The 22,503-nt window shown below is 39.0% G+C and overlaps 1 protein-coding gene across 1 annotated transcript; it reads left to right on the forward strand.

The window, feature by feature from the left end:
* The first annotated feature begins 29 nt into the window (after nt 1-29).
* slc33a2 (solute carrier family 33 member 2) lies at nt 30-21,099 on the forward strand. Its single transcript, XM_086174152.1, has 6 exons — nt 30-104; nt 611-1,430; nt 9,957-10,104; nt 14,175-14,275; nt 17,388-17,497; nt 19,449-21,099. The coding sequence occupies exons 2-6, from the start codon at nt 731-733 to the stop codon at nt 19,653-19,655; spliced, it is 1,266 nt and encodes a 421-aa protein (XP_086030278.1). The 5' UTR covers nt 30-104; nt 611-730; the 3' UTR covers nt 19,656-21,099.
* The last annotated feature ends 1,404 nt before the right edge of the window (nt 21,100-22,503 follow it).

Here is a 22,503-nt window from a genome sequence, read left to right on the forward strand (position 1 = left end):
TACATTATCTGGCAACCTCATGGTTCGTTGAGTCCACAACTATACTCAAGGAGCGGAGCACCTTGCGCGGGTACCAAGCTAGGCTAACCAACTTTATTTTCCCTGTACGTATCAAGAATCATAAAATATGCGCAGGCGCTTTTACGTGTTCATTCGTCAGAACAAAAACCCAATTGATATTGCGAGGAGGTGTAACTGCATGTGAAATGTATTTGTGTTTCTGTCTGAGGTTGTCAGCAAAATGCCATATGTAGCAAAGTTACTGTCAATCATATGTGACAAGTCGGCGTAAACGGACATGGCAGTGATAAAGTGCCAACGAAACCAAATGAGTCTTTTGATTAAAATAAAGGTATCAAAAGACAGAAGGTGTGTAAACGCACACGTCATTGTCCCTCTATGGTTTGACTACGAGAGGCTAACTGTTAGCTTTGTTACTGACAACTGAGCAGAAAATGAACGTTAAGTACCTTGCTGTAAGTAAACACAACTATAGCTAAGTCTTGGCTATAGTTTGGCACCGTCAAAGTCTGTAAACACCACGGAGGTCCTTCAACAACATCACATGTTCAGCGTCAAACATAGCCTCAATTCAATTTTTTCCTTTCAGGTCGCCTGGCGTTCCAAGTCCCATTGACCTTCCTCCCTCTACCCTAAATCCCGACAGTGGCCTGACCAATGGACCATTGCAGTCTTTGTTCAACCAGAGGGCCGTGTTTTGAAGGATATCATGAATGACAAGCTAGTCTTCTTGGGCCTGCTCTACTTCGTCCAGGGCATCCCTTATGGTCTCCAGTCCTCCCTGCTACCTGTCTACTTGCGTGGAGCTGGGCATTCCCTCACCCGCATTGGTTTCACTAAGATCCTCTATTTTCCCTGGGTCCTCAAAGTGCTGTGGGCCCCTTTGGTGGACCGAGTTGGCACTAAGCGCCGCTGGCTGGTATGGACAGTGTCTGGACTGGCGCTGACATGTCTCTCCAGTGCTGCACTGGCCCCAGAGACGCATATCTGGGGAGTAGCTGGAACCCTTTTGGCCATGAATACTCTGGCCTCTGTCCAGGACATTGCTGTAGATGGGGCAGCAGTAGGATTGCTGAAGGGTCGTAGTGAACTGGGGCTGGGTAACACGGCCCAAGTTGTAGGCTACAAAGCTGGATCTGTTTTTGCTGGAGGGGGACTTCTGGCTGTGATTGATGTGGCTGGATGGAGCTGGATGTTCATGCTGCTGACATTTGTATATGCAGGCGTGGCACTATTTGTACTGGGGGCCCCTGTACTGGATGACGAGACTGTAAGGGGCCAGCAGACAGATAGTAGCAAAAGGGGAGGACAGGGAATAGATGCTATGAGGCCATGGAAGGTGTGGAGAAAGATGTTGTCAGTGCCTGGCACTCCTTGGACTGTCCTGTATGTGCTCACATACAAACTAGGTGAGTCTCCTTAATACAAACACATTCATATACAAAAAGTTATGGCCAGCCCTGGAAAAGTAATTTTAGAACCCTTTTTTTTTTTTGTGATTCACTTTACTTTGTCCTCTTTAAGTATGTTTCTTTCCTCGATGTTCATCGTGAAATGAGAGGGGGAACAGGAAAATCTGTTGAGATGTGTATGCGAAGTATCGCTGACTTGATGCTTTAGATATTAACTGATTTGATAAACCTTGTTGGGTATGAATATTCTTTACTCACTCTCATTCTATAGAGAATAAAAAGCAAAACAAAGTATCAATACAGTATACTACAATGTATTATACTGTATTATACTGTGTTATACTATATTCTTCACTCACTCTCATTCTATAGAGAATAAAAAGCAAGACAAAGTATCTATACAGTATATAATACAATGTATGTTTAGTTGCCTATAAGTAAGACAGACAAGGTATGAAGTAATTTCCCTGAAATTGTCTTATTTCAAATAAACTTTAATCTGTGTGTGCATGTGTGGCTCCTAATACCACTAGATGTCACTGTTGGTGTGTCCGTGATTGCTGCGCTCATTCTCAATCAGGCTGTCTTGAAGAAGTCTGGAAAGAAATTGTTGCAAGACAACTTCTGAAATGAAGATACAACTTTTGATTTCTTAATCTCACAGCTATACTCCCTGGAACAACAACAATGCATATTGAATTCATGTCATTTTTATGTGAATAAGATGCAAACATTTTGAAAGTAGTGGATCAGTTTAGAGTGTGCATGTGTGTGTTTGTGTTTGCGTGTGTTTGTGTTTGCACTTGCATGTGTATGTATGTGTTTGTGTGTGTGTGTGTGGGAGAGAGTTAATATGACCAGGAGTTTGGTGTTTGGTAGCAGAAGGGGATTATGTAAGGATTAGAGTGTCTTTGTGTCTATAGTATTCAGAAACTGAAGATCATGCTGATGTATATTTTTCTATGTGTATGTGTTTGCACGAGTATGTGCATGTGTGCATGGATGTGGGTGGTGGAAATATAATTGTCTATTCATATTTACATAGCATTGACTGGTGTATGTGCATGGATGTATACTCCTTTGTTTTTAAGTTGTGTGTTTTTCTGAGAGTGTTAAGGAGGGTTCTGTAATCGGATGAGCTGCAGCAGACAACACTATTAGACAAAATATGAAGGCTGGCTGGAGCCCCTAATCTGTCTAGGGAGCAAGCCTCCCACCCCTCTCCACTCTCCCTGTCACACAAGCACAAACACACACACACACACACACACACACACACACACACACACACAGGCACGCATTGGCTGATGCTTGTGATAATTTCTCTGTCTTCTCAGTGATCAAGCTCTGTAGATTCATTAACAACTTCAACACGCATCTGCATTTCCTGTTATAGTACCCTAAATATCAAACACCTTTGGGGTGACAGAAAAAAAGATTGTGTAATATTTTCAATGTGGTCTGGCTATCCTTGTGTAATTGCCTATGTGGGACCTTATTGTTTTTGTTCAAGGGGTGTGCGGATATGTTTGTGTGAGACCAGTGATCTGTCTGTCTGACCTACCCAGCCCCCGCTCTTTGCAAACACACACAGATACAAACAAGCAAAGACCTCTTTTCCTCATCCTTCCTTAATTAATCAAAATTTGCACTGTGTCCAACTCAGTACCCTTAGTCCTGAACTGTGACCCCTGTGTCATCACCGGCCACAGGCATGATGGGAAATTAAACTGAGTATACCTGCTCGTTGGACAGAGCAGAGAGGGGAATGAAGTTGACGTAGGCCAGGAACATCGACAGGAGACAGAAAAGAGAAAACTTACCTAGCACGCACAGAGATACAAGCAACTTGAAAAATGAATAAATATATTCTAATACCCCTCTTATAAAATATAAATGTTCATTGACTTTGTGTTTCCCAGTGGTGAAGGATCTTTAAAAGTGAACAGTTGTTCATACATTTTTTACAGTCTTCTTTTTATTGTAAACTTGGGAGTTAATCATCATAATTACAGAGTATTAAGGATACAGTTTTACTGTATTGTAAAATATTTATCAACCTTCAACTATTTTTGAACCAGAGGCATTTTGTGGCCTAAATATCCATTCTCTATTTCATAATTGTAATCATAGAGCCCTGGTGTGATGCCTCTTCAGTATTTTGCGCAAATCCAGTTTTTCTAAGTCAGGCTGCCAGTGACTTTATCTGCTGTGAGGATGGAGTTTAAAAGGAGATTGACACTGCCAATGTCTGTCTCTAGGAACTGACCACGGGATAGATGGGTTGAAGAAGTTGAAGAAGCTATAGTGCAAAGTTTTGTCCAAAGGCCTTACCTCAGTTGCCTGTTTATTGGAGACTAGGCTCAGTAGGACAGACAAAATCAGATCAAGGAATTATCTCCAGGAAATACAAACAGCACCACCATTGTGGAACGTATACCTAATTAATGCCTGACTTGAAGTAAATTGTTTGCACATCTTTAGGCCCTTATCTACACACCATGATTTATTTTCATTGTCATTTTTACATTGAAGTCATCATTTGAAGTTATATATGGGTGGGTAAAGTTGTTTTCCCAGTTTGGGGATTGGTGAAAAAGGAGGATGGTGCATATGAATGCATCATGCCTGTTATGACATAAAATATATTGTCTATTGTTTTACAGCCGTGCACATGTGGGTGATGGCGGTGGGGAGGGGAGCGACTGTAAAATGATTGAAACTTAGGGAAGTAGGGTATTTTCTAGAGGGGAAAGGGACTTGCTGGGGAGGAAGACTGATGGAGTGGATGAATTAACAAACAACCACTACCACACGGTGACTTGAGATGGACAGACAGAGGAATATATATATATATATAGGCAACCTAATATATCCATGTACAGACATGTACAAAGGCATGTTTGAAATGTCAGTCTGTACTTTTCTGGTCCCATATATGCAGATGGTATGCTCAACTTCGATAAAACATACTGTAGAATTTGATAATAAAAGAACACTTGACTTTAGTAAATAAGACAATAGACAGTTACTAATGCACCCTAAATATGCAAATACTTGTTTTTGCATCATCAGAGCAACTAATTCTGTAACTGTAACCCTGTATATTTTTAATACATCAGTTTTAATGTCATACATTTATCTTGAGAAAATAATCATTTTTTGATAAAACTAATTATATTTGATTTGAAACCAACCAAATAATGCATGTATAAAAGGTCTTAACTTTTGAGTCTCATCTTATACAGTACTCTCACCCCCTGCCATTTAAAAGTGCTTTACACCAAATTGCACTCACACACACACACACACACACACACACACTGGTGACGACAAAGCTGCCATGCAAGGCACCAATAGAACCACATACCTGCTGATAGGAGGTATGCCACATTCACCCAATGATCCACAGCCACTGTAGAATATGTCGTATAAGCAAGGGATCTCTGCAATACAATAAACTATAGTACAACGCTCCAAATTAATATATTAAGTTTGATTTTAAATATTAATGAATTTACGACACACCATACTAAAGATTCACTTCATTTGCTCTTCGACCTGGATTTCCTGTAATATTCCATTATTTAGAAGATCAAGCCCCATTAGCAAACATGATCAACACATAGGTCTTGCAGGCTTGCGATGGGTGGAGTTTTGCTGAATTGAATCTATACAATTTTTTCCCCGTGTTCTTTAGGCCCTTGGGGCCACAGTGAACTCTTTGACATTCGCAATCAGCTTCAGGGACTGTGTGCGTGCGTGCGTGCGTGTGCGTGTGCGTGTGCGTGTGCGTGTGCGTGTGCGTGTGTGTGTGTGTGTCTGTCTGTCTGTCTGTCTGTCTGTCTGTCTGTCTGTTGGTCGTATTGATGAACCTGTTGTTGTTTAGCAAGCTCTCAGGGGAGACTGATAATGCTGTTCTTCAGGGTGGCTGAGTGTCCTCAGTGATCTCTGCTGCTCTGCCAGCCTTTGTCTAAGCCATAGCATATATGTCCGACTTTGACCCGACTGTCCTTGTTGACCTCTCACCCTTATCCTGCACTGATCCTTCTCTATACCATGAGCTAACCCCTTTCATTATGCAAAAAACATATATGGAAAGCCAGTGGTCATCCCTTTTAGTAATTTCCTGGAATGAAGGGTATGGGCTTTGTTTTTTTTAAAGTCGAGGTATTTAAGGATAATTACCCAGAATAACTAAGGATTCCACAAGATTGGATGATATAGATACACACACACACACACACACACACACACACACACACACACACACACACATATATATAGTACAGAGAGAGAGAGAGGGAGAAAGATAGATAATAAATTCAATATTCACTTCACAGATATATTATCTGTGAAGTTACTGCTACATACTTTGGAAAAACAGACACTGTAAAACTGGTATTTTGTAGGATTGGCAGAACTGTTACAACTGTCTTTGAGTTATGAAGCAAAGACTGATAAGAAGCTCTTTCCTTCAACCTTTTGGCAAAGGTAAAAGTAGATTTTTAATTCATAGAAGAAACAAACAAACTAGCCAAAACAATTGAACCCCACAGAATGGATATAAAAAAACACAGAGAGATATTCAGCTTTAATTTGAAAGAGGTACATTGTCTGAAAATTGTTGTAAATATGAGCATTTATTCTACTTTTTTTCAATCGAGGCCAATGGCCATTTAACTGTGATTAGCTAAAACTCAGGAAGCAGCTCGTGTTACTAAACAGACTATTACATATGAACATTAAAATGATAAAAGAAGATTCTTTTAGAACACTGTAAACATAGCAACCGGATGCTGATCTGATAAGGTCATTGATAGACTTTTCCTTGAAATAGTTGTAAAATGTTAAAAAAAAGGTTATATTTCTTGGAAGTCTTGGAAAAGCAGAGATTAGAACCCCAATGTACACTTAAACATGGCACATGGAGTAAAAAAAATATATATATATATATGTATATATATATATATATATATATATATATATAAAATTTAACATTCTTCATGATTCTTCATGTACTTTTGCCTCCATTAATGCATAAGGTTGGTATACAACCCTTGGCCTTTGCCACATATAAGGCAACACTAAAGTTTTCTGTATGATATTTGTTCCTTCAAAACAGGCTCTTTTGAAAAACAACACTGATTCTTCCTTCATTATCCCCAAGATAATGATATCAACACTGCTTATTTAACCTTAGACAATTAAACTAAGACAGCTTTGGAAAACCCAGCATTGCTGCTTTTTACAGCAGCTTTCAAACTTTGCTGTACAATCATTTTGCACTGCGCATATCCGAGGATGGTGCTATTGTTGGCATTGTTTGAGCAACTGTCAAAATGTTACAACGAACAAGTCCATAGCTGCATAAGTAGACACTCATAATAATACATTGATACATAGTTGCAAATGAACAAAAATAATCTCAACCACAAATAACAGAATCTATAGTGAAACATTAAAAATTAATTCTTTTAATGGCTATTAGTGTGCCATATCACACAAACTTTACAAATTTAAGATTCTTTTAAGAGGTGTTGTGTTGGTTCCAAATACCAGATTGAAACCACAATCTCCAGAACAAAAGCTTGTTTTGTTTTGCAAATGAATCACTCTGGTCTGTCTATTAATTTACAGTATTACATGCATCCCAAAGGTCTCATAATTGTGCAAGGACAGAGCTTTTACAAGAGTGTAGATGAGAGATTAATGTGAATCAGACCTGTGATAAGAGTGGCCAACCTTCCTTGTCACCAAACTTCTTAATATCAAAATTGTTTTGACTTTTCCCATGTTTTTTCTGCAGTCTGTGTCTGTTGTAAACACAAACATTGGATTTCCTTTGAGCTTGCCATCCCTCCTCTGTTTCCTCTTCACTAACCTCCTAACAATGTCTCTTTTCATATTCTCCCCCTCCTCTCTACACTGTCTTTTGCTACATCCATCCCCGACTGCTCTCTTTTCACTCCAGTTATGTCTAACTCGCATTATGATTGTTTTTTGTTGCACTAAAAGTCATTTTTTATCTGTGTGCCATGTCTCCTTTTACCTGCTGCTCTTTTCTGCTCTATGTTTTAATTTTTTTTTCTCTTCATGACTCACTTTCAACTTGTCCCTCCTTCATTTTCTTTCTCCTTTTTTCTCCACTCTTCCCTTTGGCTCATCTTCTCCCTCCTTGTTCCACGCTTTCTCTCCTTCCCCTCTACTCGTTTAATCTTTGCAGATGTCTAATGAAATCCCTGCTGAAATGGACAATTGTTGCTTTGTGAATATTTATAGAATGGAATAATCAGCTTTCTTGTGTTTTTCTTCGCACCCTCCCACAGCCCCCTCTTTAAAGAAATAATTAGTTGAAGGCAGGACTGTGAAAGCTCCACGCTTTGAGCTAGACAACAGACAGCCAGATACAGGAGCACAGAACCATGGGTAAACAACCCTGGCATCATGGGTAATGTTGCTTCCAAAGTTGACTATATTATGATGAACATTTCTAGAGCAAATTTGATTAAATTTGTAAGGGTTCAGCACAGAGTATGACAATTGTTAAAATGTGAATGGACTTATGTAAGCATTACATTTTAATTATCAGTGAGGGTATCTAACATTTGTATCATATGCTACAGTCTTTTTTTTTCATTTTTATTATAGTTAAATAAGTGTCCTCATGTTTATTTTCACAGTTATACCGCCACTGCATCTACAGTTGTTCTTTTTATAATTGTTCAGCAACATTGACCAGATTTAAAATGTTGCTGTGATGCAAAGACTGGAGCTTAAAAAATCAAAAAAATCCATGTTGCAATTACAACTGTTATTCACAACTGACTTTCAACAGAAAAACTGGCAGGCTTTTTTTCTCAAACTTTTATGAGGGCAACATGGCCATTTTTCCCCCTCTTGGGTTCCATTTCAACAACATTAGTGTTTCATTTGAGTTAATTATCAGAATTTTTTTTTTTTATTTACCGTTAAACATATAAAAATATATACTGCAACACCAAATTATTTTCCCAAATCTCCAAATCCAGTTATTATCTTGTAAGCCTGTTTACTTGCGGAAATGAAAAGGAACTTTATAATCCTGGATACGTGGTTGAAGAATTTTCAAAAGGATTTACTGCATTGAAAATTTGTTCTGATTTCCTGCTAGACAATTTATTTACAATTTTTTTCAGTTCTAATCTGTTGATTCATGTGTTTCATGGAAGCAAACAAAGTAAAAACAGCCCCAATGATGGACTCATACATTCTTTTTTTCAAACTGGACTTTTCAGTCAACTTGGAACATAGATGATTCATGAGGCAATAACAACAATGTTGTACACTGCTAATTGCTCAGAAAATAGATGATAAGATAATACTTTGTTGATCCCCACAGGGATTACTTGTTTAGAACATGTAAATCTTTAAGACATGCAGGTATATGGTTCTGAGAAGTCCTCTTGGTAGGTTGTTTTAGTCATCACTGGCTGCAATAACCTTGTGTAAACCACCAGCAATGAAACATGAGTGACAGAAGCAAGAGAACGACATGTGTTTCCCACATAGAGAATCTGCATTTGCTTCTCCACATCTTCTGCTAGGTTGTCATACCACTGTTACAGCGGTGACACTCATTGTGCTGCTGCACTCCCTATCACTGGGAGCTTCTCAGCTTTCGCTTATTATTTTTTTCATTGCAGTCTGTTTCATCTGTCTTTTTTCCTCTTTCTCTATTTTTGTTTGTCTCCTGGCTGGCTGAGTGAGTCGTTGGTTGTGTTGCGTCGTCTTTGACAGCAGTCTGGGAGCCAAGCTGTCACTCATGCAGCTCCATGGTCCCACTGTCTTTCTGAAGTCAGTCTCCATTAATATAATAATGGCGTATAGTCGGCACCACTGAATATTTTACTGTAATGTTCAGCAGAACATTACCCCCACACTCAACACCACACAGAGAAAGTCTTACTGTCTGACAGAAACTTTTTATTTTGACTGAAAGGTCTTTGTGATGTTTGTTTCATCTTTGGAAGTTTTTGTGTTTTTGTTGTGTTTTCCTTTTTGTGCTTTAGGAAAAGCGCTAGGCCTCCGTTTGATGAAGTGACTGAGGGTATTCTTTTTCTTGTCAGGCATCTATTATTGACACTTTCCAGGAATAGGCCTAGGTGTGCCGCGTGTCAGTGTGGTCTATTTGATTCTGCAGTCATCATCTCCAGAAAATCATGTTGTTCAGTCTTGCAGGCTAAACACTTTGGAACACCATTCTCATCACAGTTGGCTGACACTGGGATAGCTTTTAAAAGAGGAGTCTCTCACACTGTATTTACTGTACATGGAAAAAATATTTTGCTTAGTCAGTGATATGTAGTGCATAATTCACAGCATATTGATTTCATATTTTGTTTTACACAAGCTAATTCTCCATTTAATAGATTTTGATTTCCTTTCTCTGCTGATTATCTTCTTTTCTTTCCTCCCATATTGATATCTTTCTTTTTTTGTCCACTCTTTCTCCTTCCACCTCTCTCCTGTCACTCTGTGCAGGGGAACAGGGTGCTGTGACCATGTTTCCTCTTTTCCTATTGGATCACCACATGACTGCCAGGGAGCTCGGCTTCTGGAACGGCGTCATTGCCATGGGCTTCTCCATCTGTGGTTCCTCTTTGGGTGGCCTGCTGCTCGCTCAGTTCAGGTAGCCTTCATCAGTGGGATAATTCTTATCATTATCATGGTTGATGCTAATTTCTTTAATGTTCTTTGAGAATAGCTGGCATTTGGAAGATTTAGTTTTGGGGAATATGTAAAAAAAAAAAAACATTGAAAGAGTGTATCCTGCAACTTACACAAATAGCATTTTTTTAAAATTTGCAGATCTTTGTCTTTGTCCCTTCAGCAATTTAGAAACGTAATTTTTTAAGTTTAAATTTCCATCACATTTGCCAGAAAGAAGTCACATTTCGAAGTTGAAACTAGATTTCCCCAGTTTTTCTGAGGTTTCAGATGTTAGTCTCATGTATTAAAGTAAATTCAGATGTCTGATTTTTCAATTTTTGTATTTCATAGCTAATGGGATGCTGTCAAGCTAATGTTAACATCTTTCGGTGTCATCTACAATAGCTGTGTATCTTTTCAGCCTTGATTCTGTCTCAGCTTATGGTTTGCCCCATTCTGTTCTTCAACCATTTATTTTCCTACTCTCATCCCATCCACTCTGCCTGTTCTTCCCTATTGTGTTTAACTTTCATGTAAGTGATGCTCATTTGTCTGTCTGGCTGTGTGTTCGGTAATTTAAGTTAACATAGCCTTTTTTCAGACCTCAGGGACCCCTGTGTCTGGTGTGCATTAAAAGTACAGCAGGAGCAGCAAATCCTTCCCACTAACACTCAGATACATGTACACACACTCACACCCCTCAGGGTCTGATATAAATGACACAGTGCAATTCGTGTGGAATTTATTCTTGCAAACATGTTAAATTTTTATCTTAGTATATAACAGTCTATATAGAAGATTGGACAAAATATTAATTGAAAAGACCAAGATGAATAATGTGATCATTACCCATTATATAATTTGGCTTATTTTTTCATGTCTTCAGATATGTCTGTCTGTTGCTTCTGTCTGATGTTTTTGTACTGTATTAAAAAAAAGTGTTGTTGGAAAATAATAAGAGTATTAAAAAAATAGGAAAAAATATCAATTAGAATAATTGTGATTTTACACCAGATTATGTATTGAGTGATTTACTGTACTGGCTGGACTGTACTTACTTACTAGAGACTGACATACTGATACACAATATTTGCCAATGACCAGATTGATAATTAAGGGAAGCCTCCTCCGGGTGTGTGCGCGCGCGTGTGTGTGTGTGCCCGCGTGCGTGTGCGTGCGCGTGTGTGTGTGCGCGCGCGTGCATGACATGCGCATGTCTATGCTTTCTGTCTGTCTGCCTGTTACTCTCACCATATATGTATAGTTTTTTAAAAACTTAACATGTTGACATAACTCAGTGTGTGTAACCATTGTTGCATAAGGTGTCTGCTTATAATAGTATCACATTATGTTACAGCCCTGCCAATGGCCAGTGTGATGTAATGGGATCTATAAATAACATTTCCTGAATGGAGGATAGTATGTTAGCTTTCACACTCTGTATTGCTGTACATTTAACACTAAGTCCATTTATCATCTGAGAAAGGGTACTTATACATGCTTGAAATGTCAGTGTGATGGAAAGGCCAGTAGCACAAGTGTAATTAAACAGATGTTGAGGACAGTTAACAATGGGGGGGGGGGGCAGCTTCCTCCCTCCCCCTCCCCATTGCTAACTTATTGCTAGTTCTATGCTCTGTTTTATATTTGTGTTTTTCTCATGTTTACCTCTGGCCTCCAGGTTTTCTTTAATGATATAAACTGAGACTCAAAACACCAAATATCATTTGAATTAGAAGATTTTCTAAAATATGTGATTTTTGATGTGGAACTTTTTCAACAATTTTAAACATCATTCCTCATCTGTAAGTCCTAATAACTAGGTAACTTTGAAAAAAGTGCATTTAACAACAAATTTAAATCAGTGATGGTTGGAATGCTGTCTGCAAGTTACAGATTCCACAATTGTGTTTTACACACTTTTAACATTTTAAGCTTTAAGAAGCCTTAAGATTTTTAGTATTAGCATCCATGGAATAAAAAGAGTGATAGAAGTAATTCAACAAACTTTGTTGTTAATCAAAAGAAAGTTTTGTCATTAGACATAAACAAAATTTTCCAGTTTTTCCAGGATTACTGTGATAAGTTACATTAGATTTTAAGGAAGGGCGATTTTTTCCAGTTGTTCATTTTAACTGTAAACAGAAAAATGAATGGAGAAAGTAACAAGTACTCCAAAAACAAAATTCTTGTCACTTTATTTAACTTACACATTTTTGAAGCAGTGTGCTGGTGATTGAAAATTTGGAGCAGAGGACCTTTGGCTTTATTTGAATTATATATATGTATATATAGTTTGTGATACAGTTGAATGCATCATTTTAAAAACAAATTGTCAGAGTGGTTCACCGTAAGATTTCTCACTCAAACACAGAGAGAAATGTCAAGACACTGAAGTAGAATCATTTGTGCTAGTAATATGTGCCCGCCAGTGGCACTTAAATACTTCTTTCCTTACCTGAGCTGGTTCATACATATATACTTACACACATAGAGAAAGGGCTCTTCAGTTGGTTGTGGTCACCCTCTAAAAGCTCAGTTGGAAGCTTTATCCTCCCCACCATCAGAGATGGCTGAGTGGTCAGTGAGTGACCCCCTTTACAGCCACTACTGGCAACCTGAGAACATGGCTATTCTTATCTGGGCCCAGCCCATGTGAGGTGGCAGACAGGCAGGTTTGCTTTCTCACACACACCCCTCAGCATCTCCTGAGAGTGTGTGATATGAAAGGCTGTCATTGAGAGGGGACTTAAAGGAGCCACAGAGGAGAATTTGTTTAGCATGTGAATGATTCAGGATTGGTTTTCCGTTAGAAAAGTAAGGAGAGGTCTGTATCTGTACATTTAGGGTCTGTATTAATGGCATATTGGTAGACTGCAATAGGCCTGGTATAAGTTAAAATAAGAGATTCCTAATGAGGTAAATAAGCTGATGACTTAATCGTGATTAATATAAATATGTGTGTGTGTGTGTGCGCGTGTGTGTGTGTGTGTGTGTGTGTGTATATATATATATATATATATATATATATATACTAAGGCTGCATTTCTATGTGCAATTCTTATTCAGGGATTTCTGTTGTTCTCTCTTCTACCCTGTACAATTTCTAGCACAACCACTCTTTCTACTTCTGTCCAGAGGTAACTGTCCAAAATAACCACGAGAGCAACACTTAAAAAAAAATATATGAAGGAAGTGGCAATGTGTGGAGAAAAAAAAACAATGGCAGAAAGTAATGTCAGAAAATAAAATTTACATAATGACACAAAGCTGCTGGACTGATTTTGCTGAGAACACATATATTGCCACTTAAGGGATAATTCTGTTGGATAACAAACATCTGTCAGGGTTTATTGAATCAATTCATTCCTTGTGAAAATTTTATTTGGGGTGATGGTTTTAAAAATAAGTAAATAGCCAGTGAGAATTGTGCTCCGGGTTGCACAAGGTTTTCTTCTACTCTGACAATCACAGTCTTGTAGTCTTTGGCAAATGAAAGACCAACATGGTTTTTCCCTTAGAAACTGGAACCTCATCAAATCTTTTTTAAGGAATGAAATGAACCGACCTGCTCAGTAGTTACATCTGAGCGATCCTGTTTGTGTGATGAGTCCCTTCTTCTTCGCCACCTTTTTTACACATAAATAATTACATGCAAAAACATAAACAAACACACACGGTCCTTTGAGTGGCAGGCATCCTCTGAGTGATTGGCAGAGTTAATCCCTTGTCACACAACAAAACACACCACTGTGTGCGTGTGTGCGTGTGTGCATGTGTGTGTGTTAACAATGATTCATTATCTTCCTCATGCTGGGGTTCTCATCAGGTTATTGATTACGTCATGAACAAAAACCCACTGGGGGATGATTTTTCTGCTTTAACAGGGAATCAATTAGTGTCTCGGGGCTTGTTTGCTTAACCGTAAGGATGTATGTTTTTGTGTGTGCGCATATTAATATGTGGGACTCGGAGAGACACACACAAATGTAATACCATCCTGGAATCATATTTTTCTGATATCTGACTGGTTGGCATGTCTCTTCCCAGCATTGGGGCTCTGATGCGACGTGTATTCGTACTGCGAACTATCAGCATGGTCTTCCAAAGCTCTCTCCTCACTGTGCTGGAGCCATCGCCTCTTATGAAAGGTGAGATACAGGTACTGTTACAAGACCACAGGTAGGACTGCCCCGGTGCTGATAGACATCACGGAGCTAAGGAGTCACACTTGACATCACGTAGTCAAACGTCAGTTTTCAACTAACTTCCCCACATGGCAAACTCACCTTTTGCTGGTTGTGCAATGGTTCTGCTGTCACTCAAATCTAAATGCTCAGGGTATTCACTCCATCAGGAGACCAAAGTTTGTGAAGTTGTTTCTTGTAAATACCTAATATGATAGATATACGTACACACACATACCGGAAAAAGATATACATGCAGCCCCGCCAACACACCTGCAGGTATTTTTTGACACAAAGAGTTCATAAATCAGACACAATATTACACAGAAAATGAACACTTTAGAATGGAGAAAAGACCGTTTTCTGTCTGTCTCCATTTCCCTCTCATTCTTTCTATCCCATCGACAGTGATTAAAAGTCTTTTTTTTGGCAGCTTAACTTTTCAGCCTGAAAGCTAACATAGTGTGAAGTCCGCTTTTACATGTAGTGAATGGGATATAGAGCAAGTGTGATTACTTCCATATTAACAAAATACAGAGAATCTTTTTACTTTGTTTCATTCTCCACATTTTTACAAAGAATATTTCAATTATTCTGAATATATAAAGAAAAAAAAAGTAAAATCTGTTAGGACACAAAGACTGCCGCACTTTGACACAAGTTTCTGATCAATACATTGGCACAACAGTCGCTAGTTCTAATGGATTATAATGCTTTTCTTTGGATGTGCTTTTCCCCATTGCTTTTAGTTATTGCAAGCAATTATTTCAGTTGTTGTGTTTCTATATTTTTTTTCTTCAGACAGTCTGTTGTGAATACTTTACAATGCCATCATTACATTTTCTAGATCCTGACCACCTATGCATATTTCACAGTAGTCCCAATTACTCGAAACAAAGTCTCAAAATAAAGTGTGCTGTGTACTCTTACATTTATAAAAACATTAAACTTAATAACGCAGCAAATTTCAATGTTTTATTTTGTCATTTGACCTGGGATCTGTTGTTTCGCAATGGTAACAATTCAGTTGTGTTAACACAGTCTAAGCAAAGCCTGAACAATCTGATTCTTGTCAAAATCTTCTTCTTGTGGCAATTGGATTTTGATTTTGACAAGATTTTGACAAGAATTTAAAATGACCTGGATGACTGAGAACCTCCATAGACATGAACAATCTGATGTTCACTGAATTTAATGCATCTCAGTTGTATTGTATTTCTTATTGTATATGCAGCTCCAGGACATTTGTGAAAAGAGGACTGGGACGTCAATTCATGCTGACGGAATTTGAGACATTGACATCTGATCGTGTCATACGTGACAAACATGCACATATTAGATATTAATATTACATAAGGTACATTCTGCTCCAAATTTGGATAGTTTTAATTAGTGTGTAACTGAGAACAGTGTAGGTCCTACTGTAGAATTCCAGATGCAGACGCTTCCCCCTGGGTGTTGGTCAGTTGATCTGGAGGCCTATGGTTCTGTTTTTCCCCTGACAAGGTGGATGATTTATGATTGGAAGCAAAACCATTTTTAATAGTTTTTTTTTCTGTTCTTGTACATCATTGCTCTCAGATTACCTTAAGAGGGACTAATTGTTCGAAATACTCGTCATAGGCTTCTTATAGATCATGGCTTGGGTGTTCAAATATTGTTGATTGTTTGCATTACCCTCATAACATCAGTATCAAAAGTTTTATGTTTTAGTTTGTATCAATTAATATATTTTACCATTTTTGTGGTTTATCTAATTTTTAGTCTTTTAGCTATGGAATCCTTTGGAAAAAAAACCAACCTGGGTTGCAAAATTCACCAATTTATTGACCCACAAAGTATGTGATGAGGAGTCACATTGGGTTTTCATGAAGGAAAAAGGGAAATCCTACTTTTTGCCTGTTTCTGTCTGCCTCAGTTATGGAATAAGAAGTAGTCTGCACTACTTTGTGCAGATAAAATAACAAAACTAACAATCTCATATAGCTCTTAAGGTTGTTTTTCTTGGATTAGTTCATACTTGTCTTCGTTGTTCTGCATTTATCTAGTGTTTCTGTGTCCTTATATTCAAAGAGTGGAAAGGATAAAATGTCTGAAGATCATTATCTGAATCATGAATTTGTTTTTATTACACAAGATAAGCAGCATCTTTTTACCCCTTCTGAGCACAAAATGTGTAATGCGTCTTTTCAGTGATTGTTCAGATTTCTTAATGCACAAACTAAAAATACTCAAAGAAGCAGGTAGATGGAAACCAAACTACAGTTAAGCTAATCTGAGCCAATGAATTGAAGTAGAATAGAAGAAGGTTGGATTATTTGGAGTGTGTTGGTACTTTCTCTCTCTCTCTATAGAGATCCATTCAGTCATTAATATCAAAATGACAAATCTTATTCTCTGGCACAGCCAGTCACAAAGCATTTGGGATTCAGATTTTTGTCATTCATCTCTGCCGGAGTTATATGTTCCCCATTTCAGGCCTCTCACACTGAAAGTTAAGGCCTCTCCCCCTTCACTTTTAACCTAGAACAAAGATTTCAGAAAAGTGAACCAACCAGAAGAGAAAAGAAAACATTCAGCTTCAGAATTTTCAATATTACATGATAACCCTCCGCTTCCCACTATTCCAGTCTTGATCGGTTGGTGTATCTGCGAGGCGCCAACAGTCTTGTGTTGCTGACTGAAGAGTCTTATTCTGCAAAACTCTGGCGGCATGAGTGAATAATTCAGTGTTAGCAGGAGCAGAGACAGATAGGCTCTGTGGTTCCTCTGAGCTTCCCAATAACACTGCTCTGCCACTTCCCCTCAGAGGATACACTACATGTGTTTTGGGGACGAGGCGGGTGGTTGTAGTGAGGGATAGGAGAGGAGACGTTTCAGCATCTTACTGTTTGCGACTGCTTTGTCTCCCTGCTTTGTCATCTCCATGCACATGTAGGGTTAGAAGGGTTAGGAGTGTGGCATTACAGTGTGTAAATGATAGATTTGAGCCACAAAAAAAAAGTTTGTGTGTGTGTGTGCGCGTGCATGTCACTGAAGATGCCTGACGAGGTTGTGCATGTGTTTGCTCCCACAGGTATGGCCGTCCTAAGTATGAGTGTTCAACACTTCCTGGGAGGCCTCATCACCACGCTCACCTTCACTACCATGATGCACTGCACTCAGAGGGCAGAGGACAGCATTCAGGTAACACTTGGTTGGCATATGGGCAGTTGTGTTTTTGTATGTGTCCTCCTTCTGTTATGCAATACTTTTGCTCTGTTATCTTTATCTTTTCATTGCTAATTGTCTCATTCGGTGGCATCAGGTCATCTCCTTGGCAGATAATATAATCTTCCTGTCCTTTTCAGCGCACATCCTTTTTCCCTATCTTATGTCTGGGTTTATGTGTACTATTTCGTAATGTTAGGTCATTTCCTCTACTGGTCAAAGGGAGAAGGGGAAGTGCTGTATGGGCCACACCCTACATCAAGTATTCCCCTGTCATCTGCTTTGCCTGTCAGTTTTCATCAGCTGTTTCCACCTGGAAAATTTCAGAAGTCTTAGACCCAGTTTCTATTCATTGCCTCTTTTCTTTCTGTCCCCCTCCCCCTTTTAGTTATCTCCCACTCACTGACATTGTCTCTCCTACCACCTCTGTTTCTTTGTCATTCTCTAGTCATTTAAGTGTTCTCTTTTCCATTCTGACTTTTTCCTCTCCTCTTTCGTTTTCTCCTCTTTGACATAACTCCTTTTGTCCCTGTCGTAACTGGGCCATCATTGCCTGGAGGTGATCCTTGTTAGCACAGCCATTCACTCAGTCAATCTCTGAAGGTGACAAATTATCATTTAAATTGCTGTCAATCTTAAAAGTGGGAAAAAAGGCGACATTTAAAGAAAAAAAAAATCACAGGTTGAAGCACAGATATTACACTCCTGTTACGTCGAATATATAAAAACACTGGAGAGCCGATCACAACATGTGAACATGTTAACCGGGAGTTCATTTGAGAGGTTCTCATGACACATATACTGTTTGCTTTTTTTCACTATGTGTGTATATCTGAGCGAGTGTATATGAGATGGGGGATAGACAGAGAGAGGGGGGGGGGGAATGAGAGAGCGCGCATGGAGGGGGGGGAGGGGGGAGGGGGGGAGCATTAGCTTGCCAATGAGTATGTGAGTGTTATTGAAGGTAGTGCTATCCAGTGACGGAAAGCCGATCGTGTGAGTGGTTGTTAACGATCCCCAGGAGAAAGAAACCAAATCTGTCAAACAAGTTACTCCGAATAAAGGCACTCTACTTAGATGTGGTCACACGGACTCTCAACATACAGACCCTAAACTCACCACAGCATTAATCAACTTGCATGTAACTTCATTTGAAGGCTTTGCTTTCCGATATCGCCAGCCTTTCTGTTTGATGAGAATGCAGGACGTTTTATAAATGGTAATAAATAATCAATAGAAATTGTAGAGGAATAAAACAATTGGTTTTGAGCCTGCATTGCAGATGAGTGAAACTATTTAAAAGATTGTATCTGACACCTCAGGCCCACGGTGATTTATAACGGATAAAATACAGATCAGCTGTTTGAAATTATGCAATTTGAAGCCATATTTTAATGCAGAAAGAAGAAATTGTTTGTCGGGTCATTAGATTGTGTCACTTTCTTTCGTCTTGTTAGAGTTTTCTGCTGAATGCGGTGCACTCCGCCAAGGGGCTGGGGGGGGTCTTGTACAGATTAGGTAATATCTTTCCTTCTTGTCTGTCCTGGTCCGTCCTGAAAGCCTTAAGGCAGGGATCAGATACTCTTCTTTAGCTGGCCTCCATCCATCGTCTCAGGCCACAATCTCACGCTTTCTCTCTCTCTTACACTTGGTCTTCTTTGTTGTGTTTATTACATGGCCCTTTTTTTGTCAGTCATTGATGATTTTCCATACTTATTGTTTTGTGTCATAGCTGATAATACACTCCAGTTAAGTTACTGTTGGATAAACGTGTCATATTTTCTGTTCAATAACGTAGTCTCTCACCTCTTTCAGTCACAATGTCTTTCATTCTTCCTCTCTCATTTCTCTTTCCCTTTTGTCATTTTTCACTTTTCAATACCTCTTCAACTGACTTTCTGGCCCTATACTTCTTTCCTCCCTGTAGGCAACACACTACAGTTTCCTGGCCACCCTGGAGGTGCTGGGGAAGCTGATGTTCAGCGCTCTGGCTGGAGGTGTGGTTGATTGGTTGGGTTTCCAGGTTGCTTTCCTCTTCTTCCTCACCCTCTCCGCTGGAACGGCTCTGCATGTGTGGACGGCAACCTTCACTGGTGCTCTGAGGGAACACCAGCTTAAAGAGCAGCCTAAGTGAGATGAAAATTGGATTGCAAAGTCTTAATTTTGGCATCTTCTGGTGCTGAAAAATAGAGTATCAATTACACACCTAATTGATGCGACTTAGAAGCTTCATAAATTTAGCATTTTCATTTCGGTTCATATGAGATATTGTTTGGCAATATTTAAAGGAGATATCAGCTATGTTTGAGTACAATCATACAATAGATTTCTTATTTCATTTTTTGGCAACAAATGTTTTATGATGTATTTACTTTGCATTTCAAATGTAAAAGTCTTAATATTCACAGTAGTTTACAGATCATTTTTCGTTATTGAAGAGCATGCTGAGTTTTGCTGTATTGCATTTTGTTGGCAGGAACAGGCAATTGGATAAAATAGGAAAAAAAGACTTTTTCTTAAGCCTAACAATATATTAAGACTCACATCAGATGCACAATATGAATAAATGAAGTGCGTCTGTGCCACTCTACAGTATGTTGTAGTTGAAGTCCAACTTATTTATTTTTTATTTCTTTTTTTAAAGATATAATACTTAATATCTTTTACGGCGGCGCATCAAATTTTTGTGAGGAAATTTGAGTCATTATTGTAATGCAGCAGTAAGAACTATAGCCAAAAGCAATATCGCTACTCTCTGATCATATTGTACTGTATAAGAACATGTCAGTCATTCCCCTGAGTTCTGTTGTTTATAGTCATGAGTGAATGAAAATCTACTTCCTTATCAGCACTGTATCAGCGTTGGATGATACGACACACTGACACACTGACCGCTGGCTTATTTCCTGTAGCAAACCTCAGCCTTAAAAACTGCATGGTGCCATTTTGTCACGGGTTTTGAATTTAAAAAAAAAGCAACAACAACCAGGTCTATCTTTAAAACCCTGAAAGTAAACCTGTTCTTCTTCATGAACAAAACACCAGTGTTCCAACCAACATTCTCCCACTTTTTTATTTAATGTTTACAAAAAAAAAAAATCCCCCGGATCCTGAGTGCAGGTTAAACAGTAGAAGATGGATGGATGGATGGATGGAAAAAAATCAAGTGCACAGTATCTCACCATCATACTGTATATGGTGGATGACATTTTCTTCAAGCATCAAATCATACTGAGATGGAAGCATAAAGTATACTCTTTAACATTCTGTTGCACTTTGAGAAAGTTTTCACTATACTCAACTGTGTTACCATACATTGTCTTCCATTTGACAACTGAGTTGAAGGGCCGTGAAAGGCTGATCAGTTTAACTAGTTCACTGTAAATTTAGCAAAAAATGAATCTGCTTTCACAGATATAATGAAAAATAAAGGAATTACACTATGCCATTGCTGGTTCCCCCAGGTAACCAGTTGTCATCTGTAGACTGACCAATAGAACCAGTGCAAAGAAAATCTCTTGTCCTTCAGCTGCTGTATTGCCTGAAATTTGCACAAATAATAAAGTCTCTCTTTCTTCTGAAATTTTTGGCCTCATGTGACATGTGACATGTGACACTCTCAGTCTCTCTCACCATCCTCGGGGTAGGCTCTTGTCCTGTGTGGTCAGCTTTTAAAATCAACTGAGGTTCATAGTAGTTATGAAAACAACTCTGGCTCTTGGCAGTGTGCTGGCTGAGGGCTATAGGAATGAATAGGACCCATGTCACAGTATCCACAAGCCATACAGCCCTAATGACACAACAAATGCTGTGAAGGGGGATTAGGCCAGCTTACACGGCCCCTCAATACACCTCCACTTTAAGCTTTCTCACCAGGCCTCATTATCTGGTGGTACTGTTTGTATAGTGGAGTAGGAGATCTGAGGATACAGAGGGAGGGTTTGAAGAGTGCTTGGTTTTCTTCGCTAACCATTAAAAGAATGAGTAAGTGGAGCAACAAACCTTTTTAGTTTGGCGTCTGGTTCAGCATTGCAAGAATCCATAAACTTTGTTTAGCTATATAATATAATCACATTAAGCTATTCTGGCACCTAAGGTATTAACGTTTTCTTTGTTTAGTTGCAATTTTTGATTTTTTCTTTTTCTTTATTACAGTCATAGCGTAACTCAACATTAGAAAGTGTCCTGCAAGATATTTAAAAGAACAAGGTGGAAAGAAAGACCGAAATCCATGTGCTGAGTGTTTACAATAAACTCCCATCGAGGTCTGTTTTCTAGTTGGTGTTGGGGACTTTGATTACTCTGTCAAATCATAGCCCTTTGCCTCACTGTTGCACTGATTACTTTGTCAGTTTTTTCAGCTTAATTATTTATTTGTGGATTGTGGTCCCTTGAAAGCTCACAACATCAAATCAGATGCGTATTAGCAGTTTCTGCATCCTTTTTAATCTGTAGTTTGAACACGAGGGTGAGGAATGGTAGACAAGTGGGTGGGATAGTACAGTGCTGATGAAAGTGAGACCTCCCACTGAGGTTGCCAGATTGGCAGAACCCCCCCATGGTGCAACTGTGTACGTGGAAGCTACCCTCCCCGACACCATTATAGTGCTGGTGAATTTAATGTGCATGTCAACATCATGAAAAAATAACAGTGACAGGGCTTACATGAGACCTGATGTCATGCGGGGCAATAGAAGGTTCAAATTGCTCAATGTGCTGTAAAAAAAAATCTATTGTAAATATCAGTACTTTGCAATTTCACTACACATGGCACACGTTGTTATCCATGTGCGCAGTCCTGAGCTGTATCATAAGAGTTGCCCGGTTTTGAAGGCTATGGCTAGGTATTCTTTTATGTCAACTGCTATTCAGTTTCAGGTTAACAATCAGGCTGGGGCACCAGTCTAGTCACATCGTCAACTTCGTATCAGTATCATGCAGAAGGAACGGCCAAAGGAAAGGCTGGCTCATTCAGCCTGTGC

This window comes from Fistularia commersonii, chromosome 26 (assembly GCF_037954325.1).
Source record: "Fistularia commersonii isolate RoL2024-O1a breed Wild chromosome 26, RoL_Fcom_v1.0, whole genome shotgun sequence".
NCBI classification, from domain to species: Eukaryota; Metazoa; Chordata; class Actinopteri; order Syngnathiformes; family Fistulariidae; genus Fistularia; species Fistularia commersonii.